This window comes from Hevea brasiliensis, chromosome 11 (genome assembly GCF_030052815.1).
Source record: "Hevea brasiliensis isolate MT/VB/25A 57/8 chromosome 11, ASM3005281v1, whole genome shotgun sequence".
NCBI classification, from domain to species: domain Eukaryota; kingdom Viridiplantae; phylum Streptophyta; class Magnoliopsida; order Malpighiales; family Euphorbiaceae; genus Hevea; species Hevea brasiliensis.
The window spans coordinates 55,814,912-55,837,983 of NC_079503.1; the positions used below are offsets into that span (position 1 = coordinate 55,814,912).

Below are 23,072 nucleotides of genomic sequence, written 5' to 3' on the forward strand. Positions count from 1 at the left end.
ACTATTTGGTTAGATGAGGCAAGCATTTATCCTTTCTAATCAATTTTACATTTGCTAGTATGCTGCAAGCTTGTGCAACTATGGAGAGGCTCGTAAGTTGTTTGATAGAATGGCTGAGACGAATGCGGTTACGTGTGCTACTTTGATATCTGGGTATGCTATTCAATGGTTGTGTTATGGTTGATTCTATTTGAGCTAGTTTTGTTGATTTATAAATATGATGTTCAGCAGTTGTGTTATGGTTGATTTCTAGGTATGTGATTCAATGGTTATGTTATGATTCTATTTCGAGCGGAGCCTGAATCGATGAAGAATAGGCGTGGTCTTGGATCCAAATGCAGATGTCTCTTGAATTTTTATGTTTTTAATTTTTGTTGTAATTAAAAATAATATTTTTTCGCTAAAGAAAACAGATTTTATTATTAAAATTATTTTTTAGGGGCGCGTGTTTCAAACATTTTTTTTTAAACTGCTGGACTTTATTTGGTCCTAAATTGAAAGCAAAAAATTTAAATTAAACTTATTTAGATTTTGAATGCAAAATTAAAGGGCATATTTAAACTTATTTCCAAAGTTCAATATGCTCTTAGTTTTTTTAATTGGGTTTTAATTAATATAATGAATTCTTAATTTAATTTTAAAAATATATAAATTAATTAATATATTTTTTAAAATAAAATAATTAATTTTATCAACTAAATAATAATTTTTTTTACAAAAAAAAAAACAATTAACGCCCGCTTGTTAAACAATGATGATCAAGGTAATATTGAACTTATCAGTGATTGGGCGGCCCGGGCTGAGCTTGAAAGACTCTGCCCTGGCTCATTCCAGCCTATCCAACATTAATAAAAATATATATATATTTTTTAAAATTAAAAATAATATATTTTAATATTAAATTATTAAATATATAATTATATGTATTCTTAAACAAAAATATTGTTTAACATATAAAAATTATTTTCACGTCAAACTAAAACTGAGGTGTCCACCTCAAATACACAAGTGCTAAGGATTATTAGACTCTCAAATGAAACTCTCGGCGGCCTTGCGTCGAGCTAAACTTGTAAATAAGTCTGCCTTACGCTAGCCTAATAATTATCTGAGAGAGGTGGTGGTAATAAAAATAAACAATGAAATAAATCTTATTATACACGCTTTTATATGCAGAAATTGTTATATAATAATATTACTCAATCCTTTATTCGAAATGTAAAATTTTATTAAAATTTAATTTAATTATTTTTTTTATTAATTTTTCATGTTTGAAATAAAAATTTTAATTTTTTTAATTTATAAAATTTTTTATTTTAAAAGAAATAGAATCTATATATAATTATATCAGAAATCTTTTAAATTTTTTTTTCTTATAAATGATTTATTTCACATGAATCCAAAAAGATAAAGCCTTAGGATAAGAATAAAAGCTCCCTTTTATTATCAATTAGGATTCAATTATATTAAAAACCACTTTTAAATTATAATAACAAGTTGGTCTAACAGAATAAGGTGTTAGGTCCCTTAAGCAACGCCAAGGGTTCGAATCCTAATGTTGTGGATGGAGCAAACTGGGTTGAGAGGGTCACCCTCATAATGGGCCTCTGGACTAACCCGATCAGCATTAATCGGCCAGTGAGCCGGACATCAAGTGGTCTAGACCCAAAAAAAAAAATCACTTTTAAATTATATTTTGAATGCACTAAATCAATATCTTTCAAGTCTTAAGTGCATGAAACCGAAAAAAAAAATCACTTTTAAATTATATTTTGAATGCACTAAATTAATATCCTTTAAGTTTTAAGTGTACGAAAGTAAAGTTGATTAAAAACGCCTGCACAAAAATAAAGATGATTAAGAATAGGTTTGTTGATAAGTATATATATATAAAAAAAAAATAATGAAATAACTCGTTTAATATAACTAGAATTACATTTATAATTTGATCACGTTTTATCAAACATAATCTAAAATGAAATCAATAATTATAGGTTAAAGGATGAATTAGATTTTATTCTTCTCCAGTAGGATTCTACTGATCAACAGCTACAGAGACAATCCCATTAACAGCAGTGTTGCTTTCCACAACTACTAAATTATTAGATACATTGGTCACTGCGTGCGTCACAAGTCCAGCAGCGGGCACATCCAGTACATAAAATGAGTACTGAAAATGTCTAATCCGGTTGGGAAATACCAACACCAACGAAAAATCAGCCACCCATTTCGTTCCATTTCCGGTCACCATTAACTTCCCTTCGGTTGATTTCATGCTCATGCCCTGAACATTGTTCTTATTGATCACAACTTGATCAATGCTAGTAAAATCCCCATCTAATTTCACCACTGGATTCATAAATCTAGGATCTCCATTAAACATGTTATTCACAATATTTATCCCAGAAATTTGGCCCTTGATGGATTTCAACACTACATTGGCGTCTCCAAAAAATAATCCATTAGTAACATGAACTTGAGATGGATCCTCTATAACTATAGCTGTGAAATCCATGTAGCAATTGTCTAATCTAGTCAATGATGCACCAATTTTCACTAGAATTCCTACACCACCAAAAGACGTTGCCTTGTTATAACAATGTACTCCTGTGACCAAATTAGCCTGACCCCTCAATAAAATTCCAATGGCTGCTGAGAAAATTACAATATTGTTGATTGAATTATCATTACCTGCAATATCAATAGCAGTTCCTGAGTAATCTTTTTCGCCTTTATCTTTGCCAACCGTGGAATGTTGTCCTAGAAAGCTGCTTGATATGAATGTCTCATGGCCTCTCTCAACTAGAATTCCTTGTGTTGTGAAGTGGAGAAAGAAGCAATTATCTATCCGGATTCGAGTTGAATCGATAATGAGGATTCCTCCTCCCCGAAAACTCGAGTCAAAGAGGATGTCTCGGAAAGTAATGTCTTCATAGTAGATGCCAACATTGTCTTGTTGATTGATGTTGATGAGATGATTAAAATTGTAGGAATCTATTTCCTTAATTAGCTCAGAATTTGGTGACCATAATTCAATAATGTGCCGGTTGCCGGGAAATGTATTTGATGCTCGTAGAGTCCCTCCTTTCATCTGCCCACAAACCATTGATGTATTCAGCATATGAACACGTTTGTGCAAGCAATTATTGAGGCTTCAAATGACTACTCATAGAAGTTCAAGTCATAATTTGATCACATAGTTGTCCATTATTAATTCAAGTTCGATTCGCTTTGTACTCAACTCAACTAAATCTTTATCCCAAAAATTTAGGGTCGGCCATATAGATTCTCTTTCTCCACTCTAAACGATTTTGGGTTAAGTTCTCGGAAATGTATAATGCTTCTAAGTCAAGTTATACTACTCTCATCCAAGTCAGTTTAGGTTTACCCTTACTTTTCTTTCTATCCTCTAACCTAATGTGCTCTACTTCTACTTGTCTAACTGGAGCCTTTGTATGTCTACGCTTCATATGACCAAACCACCTCAATCTCCCTTCTCTCAACTTATCATCAATTAACATAACTCTTACCTTTTCTCTAATACTCTCATCACGGATTCTAAGTCAAGTTATACTACTCTCATCCAAGTCAGTTTAGGTTTACCCTTACTTTTCTTTCTATCCTCTAACCTAATGTGCTCTACTTCTACTTGTCTAACTGGAGCCTTTGTATGTCTACGCTTCATATGACCAAACCACCTCAATCTCCCTTCTCTCAACTTATCATCAATTAACATAACTCTTACCTTTTCTCTAATACTCTCATCACGGATTTTATATAGTCTAGTATGTTCTACTTCTCTAATACTCCCTTTGTAATTTTAGAATATTGTTGTTGCAAAATAAAATCTGCTGATGTGTGCATAAAGTGTGTTTTTCAAGTAGTTTTGAAAACCTTACTGGATTAGCTAATAATTGAATTATTTAAATAAAAAATAAAATTTCTTTAAAAAAAACAAGAAAAAAGTAAAAAGGAAGATCAACGATCAATTCATTAGGGTCTTTTTTAGTTTTTAATTTTTGGTACAACAGAAAGGCGGTACATACAGTAGTTTTTTTATTTAATTATAGAAATAATTTATATTTTGTGTATTTTGAAATTTTTTCAGCCTCGGCCGGTTATTTCATCGATGAGGACAGAAGATTAAAAGTTTAATATTCAACTAGGCTATAACCAGAGTTTCAATCTATATATTATTAAATAAATATTAATTATATATTACAAAATTACAATCTCTTTCAAAATAAATAATGTTGTATTATTTTAATTAATAGTTTAATACTTTCTTTATTAATATTTAAATTTTAATATATAATATTTTTTCAAATTTTATTTAAAATATTTAAATTTTGAACAATAATATTTTATAATAAAAGAAATACTTAGAATAAAATTTTCATAATAACAAATTTATTTATATCATTAAAACTAAATTTGATATATTAAAATTTATAAAAAAAAAGTAAATAGAAAAAATTTTATATACTTCTTTACTATACAAAAAATTACAAAATCGAAAATAATTTAACAATTCAAGTTAATACTGACAAAATAAATTATTGACATTATTGATTATTAAGTCACAAATTCATGAAATGGATAAAACTTCATTTTTTTTAAGTAAATGTCGAGCAAGAGTTTTGTTTGAATCAGATTGATAACTGGTCTAGTTTCTAGTTAAACAGATTAAATGACAGGTCTAATCCAATTCTGACAATATTGGTGTTTTGGTTTTCTTCTTCTTCTTTTCTTTCTTTTTTTTTTTTTTTAGCACAATATGTCAGGAAAAAAATTAGTCATATTTTGAAGGATATTGTGCCTTAGCTGACGTGATATGCCAATCGAATTATTTTATTATAAATTAGTAGAATCCAAGTACCAAATCACTTAAATTAAAAAAAAAAATTCTAACCATGATTAATGAAAAATTATTCGTCTTCCCTTAATCCTTGATCTCCACTTTTCTTGAGTATTCGGTTCGAATTAAACTGAACTGAATTAAACCAAATCAAAATAAATAAAAAATCAAATCAAACTGAACTGTTTTATTTCGATTGAATTTGGTTCAAATCGATCAGTTTTGATTTTTAATTGATTATTTAATTTAGACTTGATTTTTAAATTATTTGATCTAATTTTAACCTTGATTTTAACCTAATAACTATTAATCAATGAAATTAAACAATTATATATATATAAAATTACATATATTTCATAAATTCCTCATAAAAATAAATCAATTTAAAAATCAATAAAACTGTCAGTTCAGTTCGGTTTAACTATTTTTTTCTCTTCAAAATCGAATTAAACTGAAATAACTGAAATTTTTATAATATAAAACCGAATCGAACCGAATCAAATTATTTTAAAAATCGAGCTAAATTAACAAATTAAGGCGATTCATTTCGGTTTATTCTGTTTGAACCGAATAATGCTCACTCCTACTTCTCTTCATACTATCTATCTCATCCTTTCATTGTCTCCCTCCCCTTTCTATTGCTTTCACCCATATCCCCCTTTGGTCTCCAATGCTTTCACCGCCCATTGTGTAACACCTCAATTTTTGAAAAAAATATTAAATTTGATTGTTATTAGAATAAAATATAAATTATAAAGTTTGAGAGAGAAAAAAATAAATTTAAATTTGGAGATAAAAGTGAAGATTATATGTTTTGGGTGGGAATAAACTTTAAAAGAGTTGATGGACCACAATAATGACAGCTGGTCGCTTATCTAGCCCATGTGTGTCACGACCCAACCTATGGGCCGGACCGGCACTAGGACCTGGGCCAGCCTAAAGCCCCCGAGGCCCGTAGTAAGCCTAACTATTCATTAACCCAACTCTAAGGCTCATTTGGGCCCAATTTCAAGAAATCAACCGGACAGAATCCGGCCATAAAATGGACCTTTCAACGGGGAGTTTTTGACTCACCCGACCTGTAAACACAATCAATACTCAATTGGGGAGCTCAGCTCACCTTTCACATACTCATCAGCATAAAAATAAATGGGAGCTCAGCTCCCTCATCTAATCCATTAAACATGCATAGAATATTAAGTTTACAGGTCCAAAATAATAATTTAGTTTACAGACCCATATCAAATAAACATTTCTAACACATGCGAAAATTCTAGAAATTTATAGAATTACACAAGCATGAATAAATAACCTGCGAGGGAGAAAGCAGGTTAACCTCAAAAATATCTTCCTGTGGCCTGGAAAAATATTGAACAGGAGTGAGCGTTCGACTCAGAGAGTAAAATATCAATTTTAACCATAATCTCTATAACTATCTGAAACTAATGCACCCTGTAGAGTGAAATGCAACATCATCAATAATTTCACATCATAACATCAAAAAGGTAATTTGGAGCACTCACACACCCAGCAATATCAATCATATATATATGGGAGCCGATCCCCTATACAGCTCTCTTAATTCCAACTCTGCCAACGAAGAACTCAGCTTGGACTTCCACTTAATAACCAAATCGGGGTCCCAGCGAAGAACTCAAGCCGTGTCTACCCCGAAGGACCGGGTCCCAGCGAAGATCTCAAGCCGTGTCTACCCGTCCTATCCATAGTCCACACCACATCACACACACGCCAACGCACGCACACTGCTCCAAATTACCACAACAACATACATGGCACTTTTACAGTTATGAATGCAACATAAATCGTGCCTAAAGTTTACCTACATAGATATATGCATATAAGTGATGCATGGGCATGCTTGAACATATAATAATATCGAAATTACAATTAAAATTAATATTTTACTCACAGACTTGACAACGATCACTGTGACGGCTGGGCGGAGGAAGAAGGCTGTCCCGGCTCACCTGACAATTACATTACAATTATTTAATACAAATGACTCAATACAATCAAGAAAAGACCAAATACGTCCTAAGTCGTGCCGAAAATCCGGCAGAGTCTCCCCTATACCTAGGACCTACCCAACCTGCAAAAGAGCTCAAAACGCACTTCTATATTCACAATCTATATATCCACAACTCAATCACATCACACAGCCCCTCCTGAGCTCATCAAATCAATCATTCATCACAGTATGTAAAATTTCTATTTAGTCCTTATAATTGATCATTTTTGCCAAAACTGCACAAATAAGCTCTAAAAATTCTAAAACTTTGCTCAGCGGTCCTTAGTAATATTACTAGACTATTGCAAAAAGAATCATAATTTTCTGAGCTACCACGAATATTTTATGAATTTTTAATCCTATTTAAGCACTAGAAAATTACGAAAAAGCAAGGTTCGGGTTTGTCTTTGCCGATTCCGACTTCGGGAACGTGCTCGGGACATCTGACAATGGGGGGGTAGCCAAAACCTCGGTCCGATTCGGAGACTTTTCCGGTAGCGGGTATGTTTGGCCGGAAATTCACAGACCCGAACAACTGTCGAATTTCAGCAAATTAAGGATACCTACACGAAGCCCATAACACGGGGGTTAGTATAAAATTTTTACGGAATTTTCTAAGCTCATTTAATGCTCGGAAAAACACTGTGAAGTTCCGTGGCACCCACCGAAAAACGGTGTCGGAAAAATTTGAAATTTATGTCGCCGCGAAGCTCTCGACGGGTGGTGCACTCTGGTACTCTCGGTTTTCTCGTGGGATTCACGGTTTGTGAGAAATCTAGCCCAAAAGTTAAAATGGGCTAAAACTTCTCGGACAAAAATTGGACAAACCGCTCAATGGATTTCGGTGTTCTTGGTGTCTATGGAAAGCTCTCGACGAGTAGATGATTTTAGACACAAGACCAGGTGCAATTGGTGGCCGGATCGGCCGAATTTTGGCCGGGAAGGTGAATGGTCGCGCGCGCGCTACGCGTCGCTTCTGGAGCTATTTTTCGGCATTCCAGGAGGCGGCCGGCCGTGGGGGACGGCTGAGGCGGCGCGCCGGCGAGGTGGAAAGGCAGGGGAGGTGGCGGCGCGGCAAGGGGATGAGGGAGGAGAGAGAAAAGAGAGAGAGAAGGGGAGGAGGTCGGACGCGCGAGGGGAAGGGAAGAAGAAAAAGAAAAGGCCGGTCCGATTCGGCCGGTTTGATTCAGGATACAAAATTTTTAATTTTTACTCTGCCTCGGGACCGAAAACGAGGTCCAAAAATTCTGAAAAAATTCTAGAAAACTCAGAAAAATTCAGACTCCAAATATATTTTTAGTTTTGACACGTGGTCTTTAAATTAATTTTTAAAAATCATCAAAGTTTATATTTTCGGAAAATCGAACCCGATTTTTAAAATTCGAAAAATCTCAAAAAAATTCCTAAAATTTAAATAAAATTAAAATACCAAAAATGCTCATAAAATAATAAAATTTAAAATTTTGGGGTATTACAATGTGACTCTCCAGCAGATTATAATAATAAAAAAAATGTAAAAGGATCGAGAAAAAGTGAAGGGGAAAAAAAGGAAAGAAAGAAAGAAGAGATAAATAATTTTTGAAAAATTTAGAATTTAAATTTTTGACCTATGATTTATGAGATATAAATTATTATGTATGAATTATCTGAGTAATAATTATTTCTGAAAAATTCAGAAGTTGAAAGGTTGAGTAGAAAATTTGATATCTCATGATGTACAGGTAATTTGATGTCAAATTTTTTATTGATGTTATATTTGAATGTCTTGAACATATAGTTAAAATTTAGAATTTATTTGATAGTTGGAATAAATAAATAAATATATATATATATATATATATATATATATATATATATATATATATATATATATTAATATACAAAGTGCTAAATTAGATATTAAAGATTGGGTTAAGTTAAACAAATTATTTTGATGGAATTAAATTTATTTTGAGATAAGATATGGCATTCCGTGAATTTTTAAGTTATTGTGGATTATTTTCAAGAAATAAATGTGTTTTATTTGGAATTGTGGTGATATATATGGACATAATATAAAATATTTTAATTGAGATTTGAGTATGAAATATTGGAATTAATATTTGTATGAAGGCATAAGTTGCAAACTTGAGTAAGTTGATAAAATTGTTGAATTGTAGATTTGAGTTTTGCAACGAGGAGTTTAGTTCGATTTAAAAAGGGAATGCTATTGAATTTTCATTAAAAATTTAATATGGAATTGAAGTTTTATAGATGAACCTGATTATTATTATATCATGAAATTTTAGGAGGAGCTTTTGATATTGTAGTTTTAATTAGACAATAGAAGAGTTAAGGACCTGATCTAGATATTGGAGATTTAGATTGAGATTAAATTTCATGTAGGCCTTGGATGGGCATTGTGAGTTTGTTGTGAGCCTGAGGCCAATTTGGGTTGTTGTTGATGTTGTTTGTTAAGTTTAATTGCAGATGATTAGGTCCAATTATAGTACAGACCATCAAAATCTGGGCAAAAACCTAGGATTATTTTTTTTTTTTAACTTCTTTAGTTTAAAATTTATTATTTTTTGTCAGCCAATTGATAGATATTATTATATCTGTATAGGTGATCAGTGTTGACCAATCATTTTGCTTCTAGTCCAACCAGCTATAGTCAAGTTGATTACTTAGAGATTGATTTTTTTTTTTTTGGTAATTTCAATTTTATTAATATTCTGGGCATGCTCATGCATTTTTATAAATATTTATTAATGCATATAGTTAGTTAAAATAAATTAAAAATATTCTTATTATTGCACATTTAATTATTGTCAATTGTCTATGATTGCTGCCTAGAGAATAATTTGTAGCAATGTGTTATTTATATATATATGGTACATGATGGATATAGATTGTGTAACACCTCAAATTTTTAAATTTATTATTTTGTGAGTAATATTAATATTTTAATTTTATTTAAATTTTAAGAAATTATTTGAAATTTTTCATATTTTCGAAATCGGGTTTGATTTCCTGAAAATATAAAACTTTGATGATTTTAAAAATTAATTTAAAGAGCACGTGGCAAAACTAAAAATATATTTGGAGTCTACAAATTTTTCTGAGTTTTCTAAAATTTTTTTCGAATTTTTGGGCCTCGTTTTTTGTCCCAAGGCAGAGTAAAAATTCAAAATTTTGTATCCATTTATCGAACCGGTCGAATCGAATCGGATTGGATCGAACCGGTCAAATCAGACTGGCCATTTTATTTTTCTTCCTTCTTCTCCCTCGCGCGCCCGACCTCCCCTCCTTCCCTTCCCATTTTCTCTCTCCTCCCTCACCCCCAGGCCGCGCCGCCGCCTCCCCAGCCAACCCACCTCGCCGACACACCACCCCACCACCTCCCCACGGCCGACCGACGCTCCAGGCAGTCGAAAAATGCGCGCAATGACCACCAGACGCGAGCACGCCGTTTCGGCTTTTCGGCCAAAATCCGACCGATCTGGGCACCGATTGGGCCAGGTCTCATGTCAAACAACATCTACACCTCGAGAGCTTTCCATAGACACTAAGAACACCAAAATCCATTGAGCAGTTTGTCCAATTTTTGTCCGGGTAGTTAGCCCATTTTGACTTTCGGGCTAGATTTCTCGAAAACCGTAAATCCCACTAGAAAACTGAGAGTACCAGAGCGCTCCACTCGTCGAGACCTTCGCGACAATATAAATTTCAAAATTTTTCGACACCATTTTTCGGTGGATTCCATGAAACTTCGCAGTATTTTTTCGAGCATTAAATGAGCTTAGAAAATTCCGTAAAAATTTTATACTAACCCCCGTGTTGTGGGCTTCATGTAGATACCTTCAATTCGCGAAAATTCGACAGTTGTCTGGGTCTGTGAATTTCCGGCCAGACAGACCGATTATCGAAAAAGTCTTAGAATTGGATCAAGATTTTGGCTACCCCACCGTTGTCAGACGTTCCGAGCGCGTTTCCGGAGTCGGAATCGGCATAGGTAAACCCGAACCTTACTTTTTCATAATTTTCTAGTGCTTGAATGGGATTAAAAATCCATAAAATATTCGTGATAGCTCATAAAATTATGATTCTTTTTGCATTAGCTTAGTAATATTGTTAAGGACCGCGGGGCAAAGTTTTAGAATTTTTAGAGCTTATTTAGGTAGTTTTTGCAAAAAGGATCAATTATAAGGACTAAACTGCAAATTTACATATTGTGATTGATGACTGTTTTGATGAGCCCAGGAGGGACTGTGGAATATGATTGAGTTGTGAGTGTATGATTTGTGAATATAGAAGTGCATTTTGAGCCCTTTTTCAGGTTGGGTAGGTTCTAGGTATAGGGGAGACTTTGCCGGATTTTCGGCACGACTTAGGACGTCTTTAATCTTTTTCTTTTTGTATTGAGTCAAATCTATTAAATGATAGTAATAAAATTGTCAGGTGAGCCGGGACAGCTTTCTTCCTCCGCCCAGCTGCCACAGTGACTGATGTCAAGTCTGTGAGTAAAATATTAATTTTTAATTGTAATTTCGATATTATTATATGTTCAAGCATGCCCATGCATCATTTATATGTAAATATCTAAGTACTTAAACTCTAGGCACGTTTTATGTTGCATTCACAACTGTTAAAGTGTCATTGATATTGTTGTGGTAATTTGGAACAGTGTACGTGCGTTGGCGTGCGTGTGGTATAGTGTTGGCTATGGACACGACGGGTAGACACGGCTTGAGATCTTCGCTGGGACTCGGTCTTTCGGGTTAGACATGGCTTGAGTTCTTCGCTGGGACCCCGATTTGGTTTATTAAGCGAAAGTCAGGCTTAAGTTCTTCGCTGGCACAGGTTGGATTAAAGAGAGCTGTATAGGGGATCAGCTCCCATATATTTATGATTTGACATTACTGAGTGTGTGAGTGCTCCAAATTACCTTTTTGCTGTTATGATGTGAAAATATTGCCAATGTTGCATTTCACTCTACAGGATGCATTAGCTTTAGATAGTTATAGAGATTATGGTTAAAATTGATATTTTACTCTCTGAGTCGAAAGCTCACTCCTGTTCATTATTTTTCAGGCTACAGGAGGATTTTTATTGTGGTTAACCTGCTTTTCTCCTTCGCAAGTTGTTTATTAATGTTTGTGTAATTTTATTAACTCCTAGAATTTTCGCATGTGTTAGAAATATTTATTTGATTTGAGTTTGTAATATAATTATCATGTTGGACCTATAAACTTATTATTATATGCATGATTGATGGACTGGATGAGGGAGCTGAGCTCCCATTTATTTTTATGACATTTGAGTATGTGGAGGGTGAGCTAAGCTTCCCAATTGATTATATATTGTGTTTATAGGTCGGGTGAGTCAAAAACTCCCCGTTGAAAGGTCCATTTTATGGCCGGACTCTGTCCGGTTGAATTCTTAAAATTGAGCAAAAATGGGCCTTAGAGTTGGATTGAGGAATAGTTAGGCTTACTACGGGCCTCGGGGGCTTTAGGCTGGCCCAGGTCCTAGTGCCGGTCTGGCCCATACGTTGGGTCGTGACAGATTGGACGAGTAATCACAGCTTGGACTAGTATCTCTGGAATCCGATTCTTATGGTTATGGAAAGTCGGGGTGAGGCACGATTTTGAGTAGATCTCATTAACCCCCACATATAGATTTAAGTAAAAGTCCGACTTGATTTGAGCTCAATGGCAAGTCTTGGAATAAGAGAGTTGAATAGGAGATCAACTCCCATAGTATATATGAAATGCTATTCTGAGTGTGTGTGCGTAAATTCAAATTATCTTCTTGTGCGAGAATTGGGTGATTTGCTTGATATAAGTGCTCGATGTGCATTTCATATTTAGGATTGCATTAATTTTAGATAGCTATAGAAATTATAATTATAATTATAATCAATTTCTAGCTCTCTGAGTCGAACACTCATCCTTATTCAATTATTTTTTCCAGGTGATCGGCGGATATTATTTGAAGTTAACCTACTTTCTTTCTTGCAAAGAAACTTAAACTATTGATGTATTAACTGTATTTATTTTTGTTATATTTAAAACTCCGCAGTGACTATATTAGTTTCTCTTATGATGTAAAACTTGTTAAACTTATTATGTATATGGAATGTTGGACTTAGGGGGAGCTGAGTTCCCCATTGTGATATTGGATATAATTGTGGTTGTGAGAGTTAGTTGAGTCCCCAAATTGTACATTTTGTTATATTACAGGTCAGATGAGTTTTCTTCGTCATTGGATTGTCCATTTTTATGCCCAAATTCTATCCACTTGTTTTATTGATTTTGGGCCTTCTTTTTTTTTTTTTTTGGTTTTATTATTAGGTTGTAGGCTGTTTAGACTTGTAATGAGCTTTGTGCAACACCCCTATTTGCATAGCCTAATGTATGTTACTGTTCCAGTGACCGGTATCGGTATGGACAATTAAGAGGATTAGAACTGTATTTAAGACACCTAGAAAAGCCCTGATTGAAAATAAATAGTGATAGAAAATTAAAAATAAGAAAAACAGAACATAAAAGGTTAAATGAGCAGAGAGTCACAGCGATAGATGACCTTCTCGGGAAATGACTGCGAGGTTAATCGTAACTCAAATTTCGAATCGGAAAATATGACCCCGTGGTCCTTAAGACTATTGCGAACACAGTGAAAAAGAGAAAATCACAAAAAAGAATTGTTAAGCAGGTCAAATAATTAGGTCAAGGATTCGAAAGAAATATCAAATAACTTGCAAACCGGATCAGACTTGCGATGGGCAATTTGGTCAATTCACCCCTAGCTAACTCCTGACCTAACTGTCAAATAAAATTAGAGAAAAAAAATTTCGGGACTAAGAATTAAATTAAAGAATTATTGAAAAATTAAAGAAAAAGAATTAAAGTTAAGCTGTGAAAAAAAAAAAACAAATAGAACAGTAAGAAATGAGAAAAACACTAGATGAGGAATTGCCACCAGGGCAAACAACCTGCTTAAGACGCGTAACGATATCACGGACTATTTTATCAAGAAGGAAATAAGTTAAATAAAAGTAAACAAGATAGTGCAAAATGGCACATAGGCCTTGGTCATAAATGGAGATGGTAAGATAATGGTTATGAACCTATAGTCAAGAAAGAGATAAGCAGTTCATATATAACCAACAAGGTCATTTAAAAAAAAAAGACTACAAAAGAAAATAATTGCTAAAACAACAGCAAGAAAAGACTAAAATATTCTAAACTAAATAGAAGATTGCATCAAATGATCAAGAGATTTCGTAAGAAAAGAGTAAAACTAAGTTCTCACCCATAGGATCATACAAGGTCCTAGAAAGAGTGGATCCACTTGCACATAGATTTGTTTATCTCTAAAATTGAAATGAATTTGAATCTAACTTATGACAGAAGCTCATAAGAAACTTGGCACACGAGGTAAGCAATCGATATGTAAATAGTGTTGGTTAAAGTGCTACGGACCATTATTCCAATTATGAAGCTACGTAGAAATGTGGGAAAAACATAAGAAAACAACACATATGACTATTTGAGGATAGATAGGATACACAATTTCGAGGACGAAATTATTTTAAAGGGGGGAGAATTATAACACCTCTATTTGTATAGCCTGGTATATGTTACTGTTCCGGTGACCGGTATCGGTCCGGATAATTAAGAGGATTAGAACTGTATTTAAGACACCTAGAAAAGCCCTGATTGAAAATAAATAGTGATTACCAGATAGAAAAGTAAAAATAAGAAAAACAGAACATAAAAGGTTAAATGAGCCAAGAGTCACAGCGATGGATGACCTTATCGAGAAATGACTGCGAGGTCAATCGTAACTCAAATTTCGAACCGAAAATGTGACACCGCGGTCCTTAGGACTATTGCGAACACAGTGGAAAAGAGAAAATCACAAAAAAAAAAAAATTATTAAGCAAGTCAAATAATTAGGTCAGGGATCCAGAAGAAATATCAAATAACTTGCAAACCGGATCAGACCGGCGAGGGGCAATTTGGTCAATTCACCCCTAGAGCTAACTCCTGACCTAAATGTCAAATAAAATTAAAGAAAAGAAAATTTCGGGATCAAGAATTAAATTAAAGAACTATTAAAAAATTAAAGAAAAAGAAAAAGAATAAAAATGGGATTTATTACATCACTTTTATGACATCATCATAATGTCAAAACTAATTTTAATTTTCTTACCTAAATTGACCAAATCAAAAGCAATTTTAAACGACATAAAAATAGCAAAAATTGAAAGAAATTTCATTTTTTCCCTTTCTTCTTCTTCTTGCCGTGAACTCTCTTCTCTCTCATTTTTTTTTTTCCTTTTCCTTCCCTCCATTAAAGCTCACTTTGAGCTTTTGTAACCCTAAATTACCACATAAATCCCTTAGAAAACTCGTAGAAATCCTCAAATTAAGCTTCAAGAAAAAGATTTGAAAGAGAAAATTTGAAGAAAATTAAAGAATTAAGAAGATTGGAAAGCTCAAGTGAGGTAAGAATTTAAATTGAAATTTTTAATTTAAAATATATGTTTTGAGTTAATTTAACTTAGATTTTAACTTAAATTCAAAAGAAAACTATTATGGGGGACCAAATAGAAATTTCAGCCAGCTAGGATTAGGGTTTGAAATAAATGAGTTTGATGGTTTTGAATGATTATTTGAGATGAATTAAGTGCATAGATATTGATTATGTACTTTAAATTCATTAATTGAATGAATTATGTAAGTTAGGGTTTTTAGCACCTAGGGTTTGGGAGGCAAAAATGTGAGAATTGGTCAAATGGTGTGTTTGACCTTGTTTGATATGAAAAATAGTTATTTGTGACCAATTGAGATGTGTTAGAAGTGAGTTTAAATTCAGATTGAAAATGGTCATTCTGTAGGCAGTAGGACTAAGGTCCCTTTCAGGGATCAAAACTGAAAATTTACAAGCTCAATTGGTGTGAGGCCAATTGGGAATAAAACTAGACACAAAATGACACATTTTTCATTTAGGAATCATGCCTAAAAAAGTGATCAAAACCTAGTGAAAAAATTGACCAAATCCGAATTAGACAATCTGACCTGTGCAAAAATTACCAAATGAACAGTATTTCTTCATTTGGCCATAACTTGGGCTAGGTAGGTCTAAATGACCTGAAATTTTACCAGTAGACAGCTGAAATATAGACCTAAGACTTTCATGAAGAACACAAACCAAATTATGCCCTTAACCAAGTCATTTGGCCACCCAAATTTGGTGACCTAAAACTACCGGAACCAATTTGGTACCCAGAAATCTGGATTAAGTCCAATCCAGCAGCCATGACTCAAATGGCTATAACTTGAGCTACAAAACTCCAATTGGAGTGATTCAAAAAGGAGAATAAAGTTAAGACAATAAGGAATAATTTCTATGAAGAAAACTTAGCCAAATTCTAACAGCAACATGACCAATAGAACAGTGCAACATAGGACACCAAAACTGAAAATTTACAATTTTGCCTAAAAGACTTAAAATTTGAGAAAACAACCAAAACCAACAAATTAGGTAACCAAAATATGGTATGTGGGTGAAATTAGAATTTTCATACCTATTAAGCATTAGAAAGTCAACAAATTTATATGAATAGTAATCCCGAAATATAAATTTTAAAGAACGTCAAGTTTAGCATATTAAAGCTAGGTATAAGTAAATTTGAATTTATTTTTAGAGTTATGATAAATGGTGATACTGAAACACTGTAAAACTGCGTGTTTCAGTAGAAAAGAATACCGGGAAAGAACCCGATACATCGAGTCAAGGCCCAGAGGCGACTCGTATAAGATTTGTGCACAACTAACTATTTTGTTACTTTTCACTTCTAAATTGATTCAAACAAGTTTATTTTATGATTTATAATTCTGTTGTGTTGAGGATTTTAATTTGTTGAATGAAATTGTATAAATTAAATGTAAATTTTCTTATGCATTTAAGAATTTATTGCTTGCTTTGAGGATTGTAAATTTTATGTTTGATGTGTTGCTAATCTTGAGCATGAATTTATGATGATTAAATATGTTAATGATTTGTAAACACTTTGTAAATAGAAATTGTTTTGAATATGATTTGAAACCACAGTTGACATGGCAAAACATGTTGTGAATTCTCATTAGCTTGTCTAGTGAGATATCTCCTCCACTAGATAGGGCGAGTTCCTTTCTCTCTGGCTTGCCAGTTGGGGAAGAGTTTGAATAAGTACTCATATATACTAGCTAGTCTTTGTTTCTCCCTTTTAGCCTCAGTTATTGGGAGAGTGTGAAATGTCGTGGTGTACAACACGGCATCTATTTGAATTTTGGGTCATGGGTTCAACTATGTGAATTGTTGGCAACGCCCTTTAAATTATGTATAGTTTGATAAATTGTGGTTGAAATAAATAATTTGTCAGTGATTCAAAATATTTTTTTATTGTTTCGGGATTTAAAAGAAATGTAGATAAACAGTTACTATTTGATCAAAATGTTATTCAAACGAATAATTTACATGAATGAAAATATTGATTTCTGAATGTTATGAATTTTGAAGAATTTAGAAATTTTAAATTTTTATTTGTTATGAATTATCAAGCATAACTTGTATTAAGTTTTAAATTATTAGTTTGTGCACCACTGAGTTCACCACTCAGCGATAGCTTTGTATGCTGTCGCAGGTGAAAGAAAATATAAAGCAGCTGAGCAAGATTACTAAAAGGCATAGTGAGACTATCTTCGGGTATATCATAGGTATACCCTTGTACTTTAGATTTTGATGTAATTCTGTAATTATATATATATGAAATTTACTTTGAGCAGTTATACCAACTCTTTTGTAATATATTTTTGGATTGTAATGAAATACAAATTATTATAAGGTTATCTTGAGATTTTATGTATTTATAAAATTTGCACTACTAAATTTTTAATATTCCCATAAATGTAAATATTCATTTTATTATCTTAATGAGATATTTCAATACTTGATTTAATTTAAACTGCGTATTGAGTTGCTTGTGTTGATTTGCAAAATAAGATTGAATAATGAAGTTGTGATTGAGAAAAATATTGGGAGTGTCTTTATTTTCAGGTTTTGAAGAACTGTTTTCTTAAAATACAGAAGGCACTCTGCCAAAATTTTTGTAAAAATTACGAAAATTTTAAATATCTAAAAATTTAATTTATGTTTGGACTTTAAATAAAGGTTTTTAATATCTAAAGAAAATTTTACCCATCAATTTAAAAAAGAACGAAATTTGTCATAAAATCCCTTATAATATATTTAATGGGTTACCGGTAGGCGAAATACGGTAATTCATTAGGTGTACTATGGGAGCCTGTTACATCTTACGAGGAGTAGAGTTTGATACTTTGGGAGTCTTATATCAACTTAAGTCCTAGTGCTGATCCGACCCAGAAATAGGGTCTTGACACATTGATTGCATTCCTATGGGTGGCTTTCTTAATTACCTTTCTTCACTCTTAGCTACAAACTTTGGCTTTATAACTATTTAGTGCCTTTCTAGCAAAGCCTCTTACTAAGAAGAAAAACATTTCATATAACAAGGGTGGAAATCATTTACTTTGTCCTCACTATAGGCAAACAAATCATCCATAGTACAAGTGTTGGTGGATAGTAAATTTTAATTGCAACAAATGTGTTCAAATGGGTCACATGAAGAGGGTATGTAAGGCTCAACAACAAGATGGAGAAGTGAAAGCTATAGTGAATCAAAAACAAGAGGTGGAAAAGCTTTTTTGAAAAGGAGAAGCAAACTATAAACATTTATGACAATGATAATAAAATATACTCCATTTAAATAACAATAAAATATAACCTGATATTTATAAAAAAAAATGTCATAATTTTATAAACAAAGCCATGCTTATAGCCATATTTAAGAGTTGCATCCATTGAGTCAAAGAGGAGTGCTAGTGTTTGTGCCTTAAAGGCTACAACACCTCTTGAAGATGTCACGTGAAACAAAGCTGCACTCAAGTAAGTAAAAAATGAAGAAAAAAAAAACACATGCTAAAATTAAGAAACAAGATTATTGAGTCAAGATAGCTGACCAAGTCTTTTGGGAAAGTCGTTTAGGTTGTTGCTATTTTTTATGGTGGTATAACTGTTGAATGTGTAGCATACTTAGTTTTTTTTATATACTTTTTTTTGGTTATTTTTGTTCGTTTATAAATGCTTGCTTCAATGAACACAATTATATGACCATTCAGCTACATAATAAAGCCTTTATTTGTTAAGTTTTTTTAATCTTTATTAGCACTTAAAAAACAATATAATGTGATAGTTATGCATATCCAAGGAATCTTTTTTTTATTGGTTTTAAAGGGGTTTTGAAATACAACCATGCATAAACCAAAAAAGAAAGATTAGAAAGTGAAATCAAACATACCTTTTGTTTCATGAGAACAAAGAATAGATCTATTGAAAAGGCATAAATAAAGAACAAACATCAACCTAAGGAGCAAAATTAGGAAGCCCAAAATACCAAACAATACAAGCAAAGGAAAGAAGGGAGAATCCTTGGCGTAGAAGACTTGGAGTAGACTTGAATTTTGTAAATGACAACGAGTAAGAGAATTTTAGGTCCAATGAGAGAAGAAAGTGGGGATTGATTGTGGTGATTTTAGCAGCTTGCACATTTTATCTAGGTACATTTGCAACCTCACCCCCTGAGAGCATCTAGTACATTCAACATCCAAATAAATTCTAATTCTCAAGGCTAAAATAAATCAAAGAGTACCTAACAACATCCATTTCTTAAGCCCAAAAGGGCTTATTAGCTTCACTACTGGGAATTCAATCTTCAATTCCCAACCCAACCATTCCATAATTTACAAGACTATGAATTTTTGTTCATTTCGTGCTCTAGAATGAGATGGTATGGGGTAAGAATAGAGGGGTTGTTGGAACATTTAAAAAGAATAATGAAGGTAGAAGAATGATCCAAGCATTGGAAGGAAGGGCACATTGAGAAAAAAGAAGGTGGTGGTGGTGGTAGGGGAGTAGAGCTTAAAGTAGAGGATGAAGTGTGAAGTTTGAAGTTGGTGGAGGGCAGTTTGGAGAAAAGGTATATCAAGAAATTTTGAAAGTGATTAAGGCCAAGACGGTGATGCCAGTGCTACTAGGCACCAATTGCATTTGCTACTGCCAGCCAGTTGAGCTTGAGCTCAAAGTTTTAAAGTGCTGGGTCATTGTCACACTTATTTATCAAAAGAAGAAGAGTTAACCTAAGTTGTTTTCTCCTAAGGTAGAAGAAGAGTTAACCTAAGTTGTTTTCTCCCAAGGTCTCATTTTGTTCAAAATGCTATACTTCCTAAGAAGCATATTTTTGGTCAAGTACACTTCCAGGAAACTTACTTACTATTAAATAAGATATAAATGTGTTTATTATACAAATTAACTTTCAAAAAAGTAAAAGTTGCTCATAAGTTACAAAGACAACAACACCCATAATATAATTTAAAGTGTAACAAATTAAAAGATAAATTAGTAAAACATATTACACTTAATTAGGGAAATGCAACTTACCAAGTCCCTTATAGGCAAATTACTTCTCTTGCACAAGAGAAATAGAATAGTCTACTTTTCAAAAAGTTGATTTGATAATGCAAATCAAATAAGACAGTTTTATGCATTTCTTAGTAAGTTCTATTTTTTTAGTCAACTTACCTTATTCAAACGAGCTAAGCAATTACAATTTTTATCTTTCGTTAACCAACAAAAGAAAAACTATGGTATTTTAACCTAAGTGATGTGGCATGCAGGTCTTATCATTTAGTAAAAAAAAAATTCTTATTTTCCTTTAAAATTTAAATGAAATGTTCACAAATTTTAAAAATCTGACCTATATATATAATGCTAAGAAAAAAATTTTGAATTATATCTCCAACACATGCAAAAGTTTAAATTATTTTTATAATTAGACCTTTTTTTTACCATAGAAACTATTAATACATTAATTTATTCTTTTAATTACATTTATCAGTTTTTTTTTTTTCGCAATTAAATTGGTTGAAACTAACCCAATGAGCTTACCAGTTCATTAACCTATTCAACATCAAAAACTTGGCTATTGCTTAAAACTCTGATTATTTAAAAAAGCCAAAAATCAGATATTACACTAATAGTTGAATAAGTCGATTACCTGCGTCATAACGTAAAAAGTCAGAAATTCAAATCTCTACAGCAGCCTCCGCTCCTTAATAATTTATGTATTATCAAGAAAAATCAAAAGTGCTTTCAAAAAATTAAATAAATAAATAAAAGTGATCACGTCTTTTTTTTTTTTAAGATTTTTTAGTTATATATATAATTTTATTCTTCCGGACCTCATCGTTGGTTAATTTGGTACTTTAATCCCTCTATTATTTTTCAAATCTCAATAATATATTTTATTATAATAAAAAAAAATAAAGTTAACCTTTAAAATATAATTATTTATGATTATTTATAATTATATACTAAACATATTAAAAAAAAGTGAAAAAATGCTTTTATTGTAGCATAAGCCCACGTGGAACTTTGCCTTAAAAGTAACGCCAGAAAACTCCAATTCCACTTTCCACCAGCTGCACTAATCATTAGGACTTTTTTTTTTTTTAATTTTATGATAAATTTTATTTTATTTATAAATAAATTTTATTTATTTATTGTTTATAAATAAATTCTTTTATTTAATATATTTTATATTAAATATAAAATTTATTTTATTTAATATAAAATTTATTTTAAATAAAATAAATTTTATATTTAAAATAAATAAAATAAAATAATATAATATATAATAAAAAAAATAATTTTATCATTTAAAATATATATAATTTTAAATTTAAAATTTATTTATAAATTTTATTAATTTTAATAAATTTAATTTAATTATAATAAATTTTATAAAATTAATTATTAAAAATTTTAAATAAATTTTTATTTAAATTAAATATTAAAATTTTAAATTTAAAAATAAATTTTATAAAATTTTATGAAATTCAGATACTAGCTAGGTGTTATTTACTCCCTAGGCGTTATTTTCTACACATTACACAAACAGAGAGAGAGAGAGAGAGAGTGTGAGAGCGAGAGCGCTAACCACAAGATTGCCAGCAGCAGCGGCGGGAAATCTGATCGGCTTGCTGATCTTATAGTTTCCACCTTGAAAATCTATGACAACTCCACCCAAGTCATTGATTCCAGGAAGCAATTCACTCCCATTTTGCACTTTCAAGGCATCACCCAAAGCTTTCAATATAGCATCGCTGCTATCTTGAGCCCCTGTTGGGTCTGCTCCATACCCAATTGGATAAAATACTCTCCCATCCTTCAAATCCACATAAATATTAATTCAAGGCATCAACATTATGTAAAGAAATATAAATATATAAACAAGTATACCTTTTTCGGGGATGAAAATGGGAAGGGGGGTTTGGTGACTGCCATTTCCTGAAGCTTTGCTTGAAATTGTGTTAGCATCTGTTGCCTCATAGCAGAACAAATTGCTTCTTGGACCAACAGCAATGAAATGGTGCATAACGCTACAAGGGTTTTCATTTTCTTTTCAAACTTCAACATGGTTGCTGTGTTGCGCTATGGCTTGCAGCAAGCACAAAACCGAGGCAAAGAGAGAGGGGGGGAACATGGGTTGACAAAAGAAGGACAAAATTGAAAAGACAAGGCGGCAATTCCAATGTTTTGCTGAATTGCATAGCTAAAAAGGCTGTTTGGGCTTTTGTTTTTTTTTTAAGTGTTGTCATTTTACTTGGGTTGGGCCCTAACAATTTGCTTGGAAAATGTTTTAAAGATAGGAAAAAAAATAGATGAGGGAAATAAAAAAAAAATTATTATTATTATTTTACTCTTATTCAGATGATGTAGAATAAAAAAGAAAAAAAATATAAAAAGTAAATAACAAAAATAATGTTTTTAGTTTAAAAAGAGAAGAAAATAAAAAAAATTATAAATTTATAATTTTATATTATTTATTTCTAAAAATAACTTAAATGAATGAGTAATTTTCTAATTTTCTCATAAAACTAATTTTTACACAATTAAAAGAATAATAAGAGCAAAATAATAATTAGTTTTTTATTTTTTTTTTGTATATTTTTCACTTCCTCTATAAATAAGCGAAATTTTTTCTTATTTTCCTTAAATTATTTTTTATTTTCCCTATTT

General features: G+C 32.0%; 1 protein-coding gene across 3 annotated transcripts; it reads right to left on the minus strand.

Moving 5' to 3' along the window:
- Positions 1-1,889: 1,889 nt before the first annotated feature.
- On the minus strand, positions 1,890-22,533 carry LOC110673718 (polygalacturonase QRT3). Of its 3 annotated transcripts, none has more exons than XM_058130059.1 (4): positions 22,293-22,533; positions 21,991-22,218; positions 2,689-3,088; positions 1,890-2,562 (listed from the first exon to the last, which is right to left on the minus strand). In XM_058130059.1, the coding sequence occupies exons 1-4, from the start codon at positions 22,467-22,469 to the stop codon at positions 2,033-2,035; spliced, it is 1,335 nt and encodes a 444-aa protein (XP_057986042.1). In that variant the 5' UTR covers positions 22,470-22,533; the 3' UTR covers positions 1,890-2,032. The 3 variants fall into 3 exon arrangements, with proteins under 3 accessions (XP_057986042.1, XP_057986041.1, XP_057986040.1); XM_058130058.1 differs by having other exon boundaries at positions 1,890-2,604; XM_058130057.1 differs by having other exon boundaries at positions 1,890-3,088.
- Between the last annotated feature and the right edge of the window lie 539 nt (positions 22,534-23,072).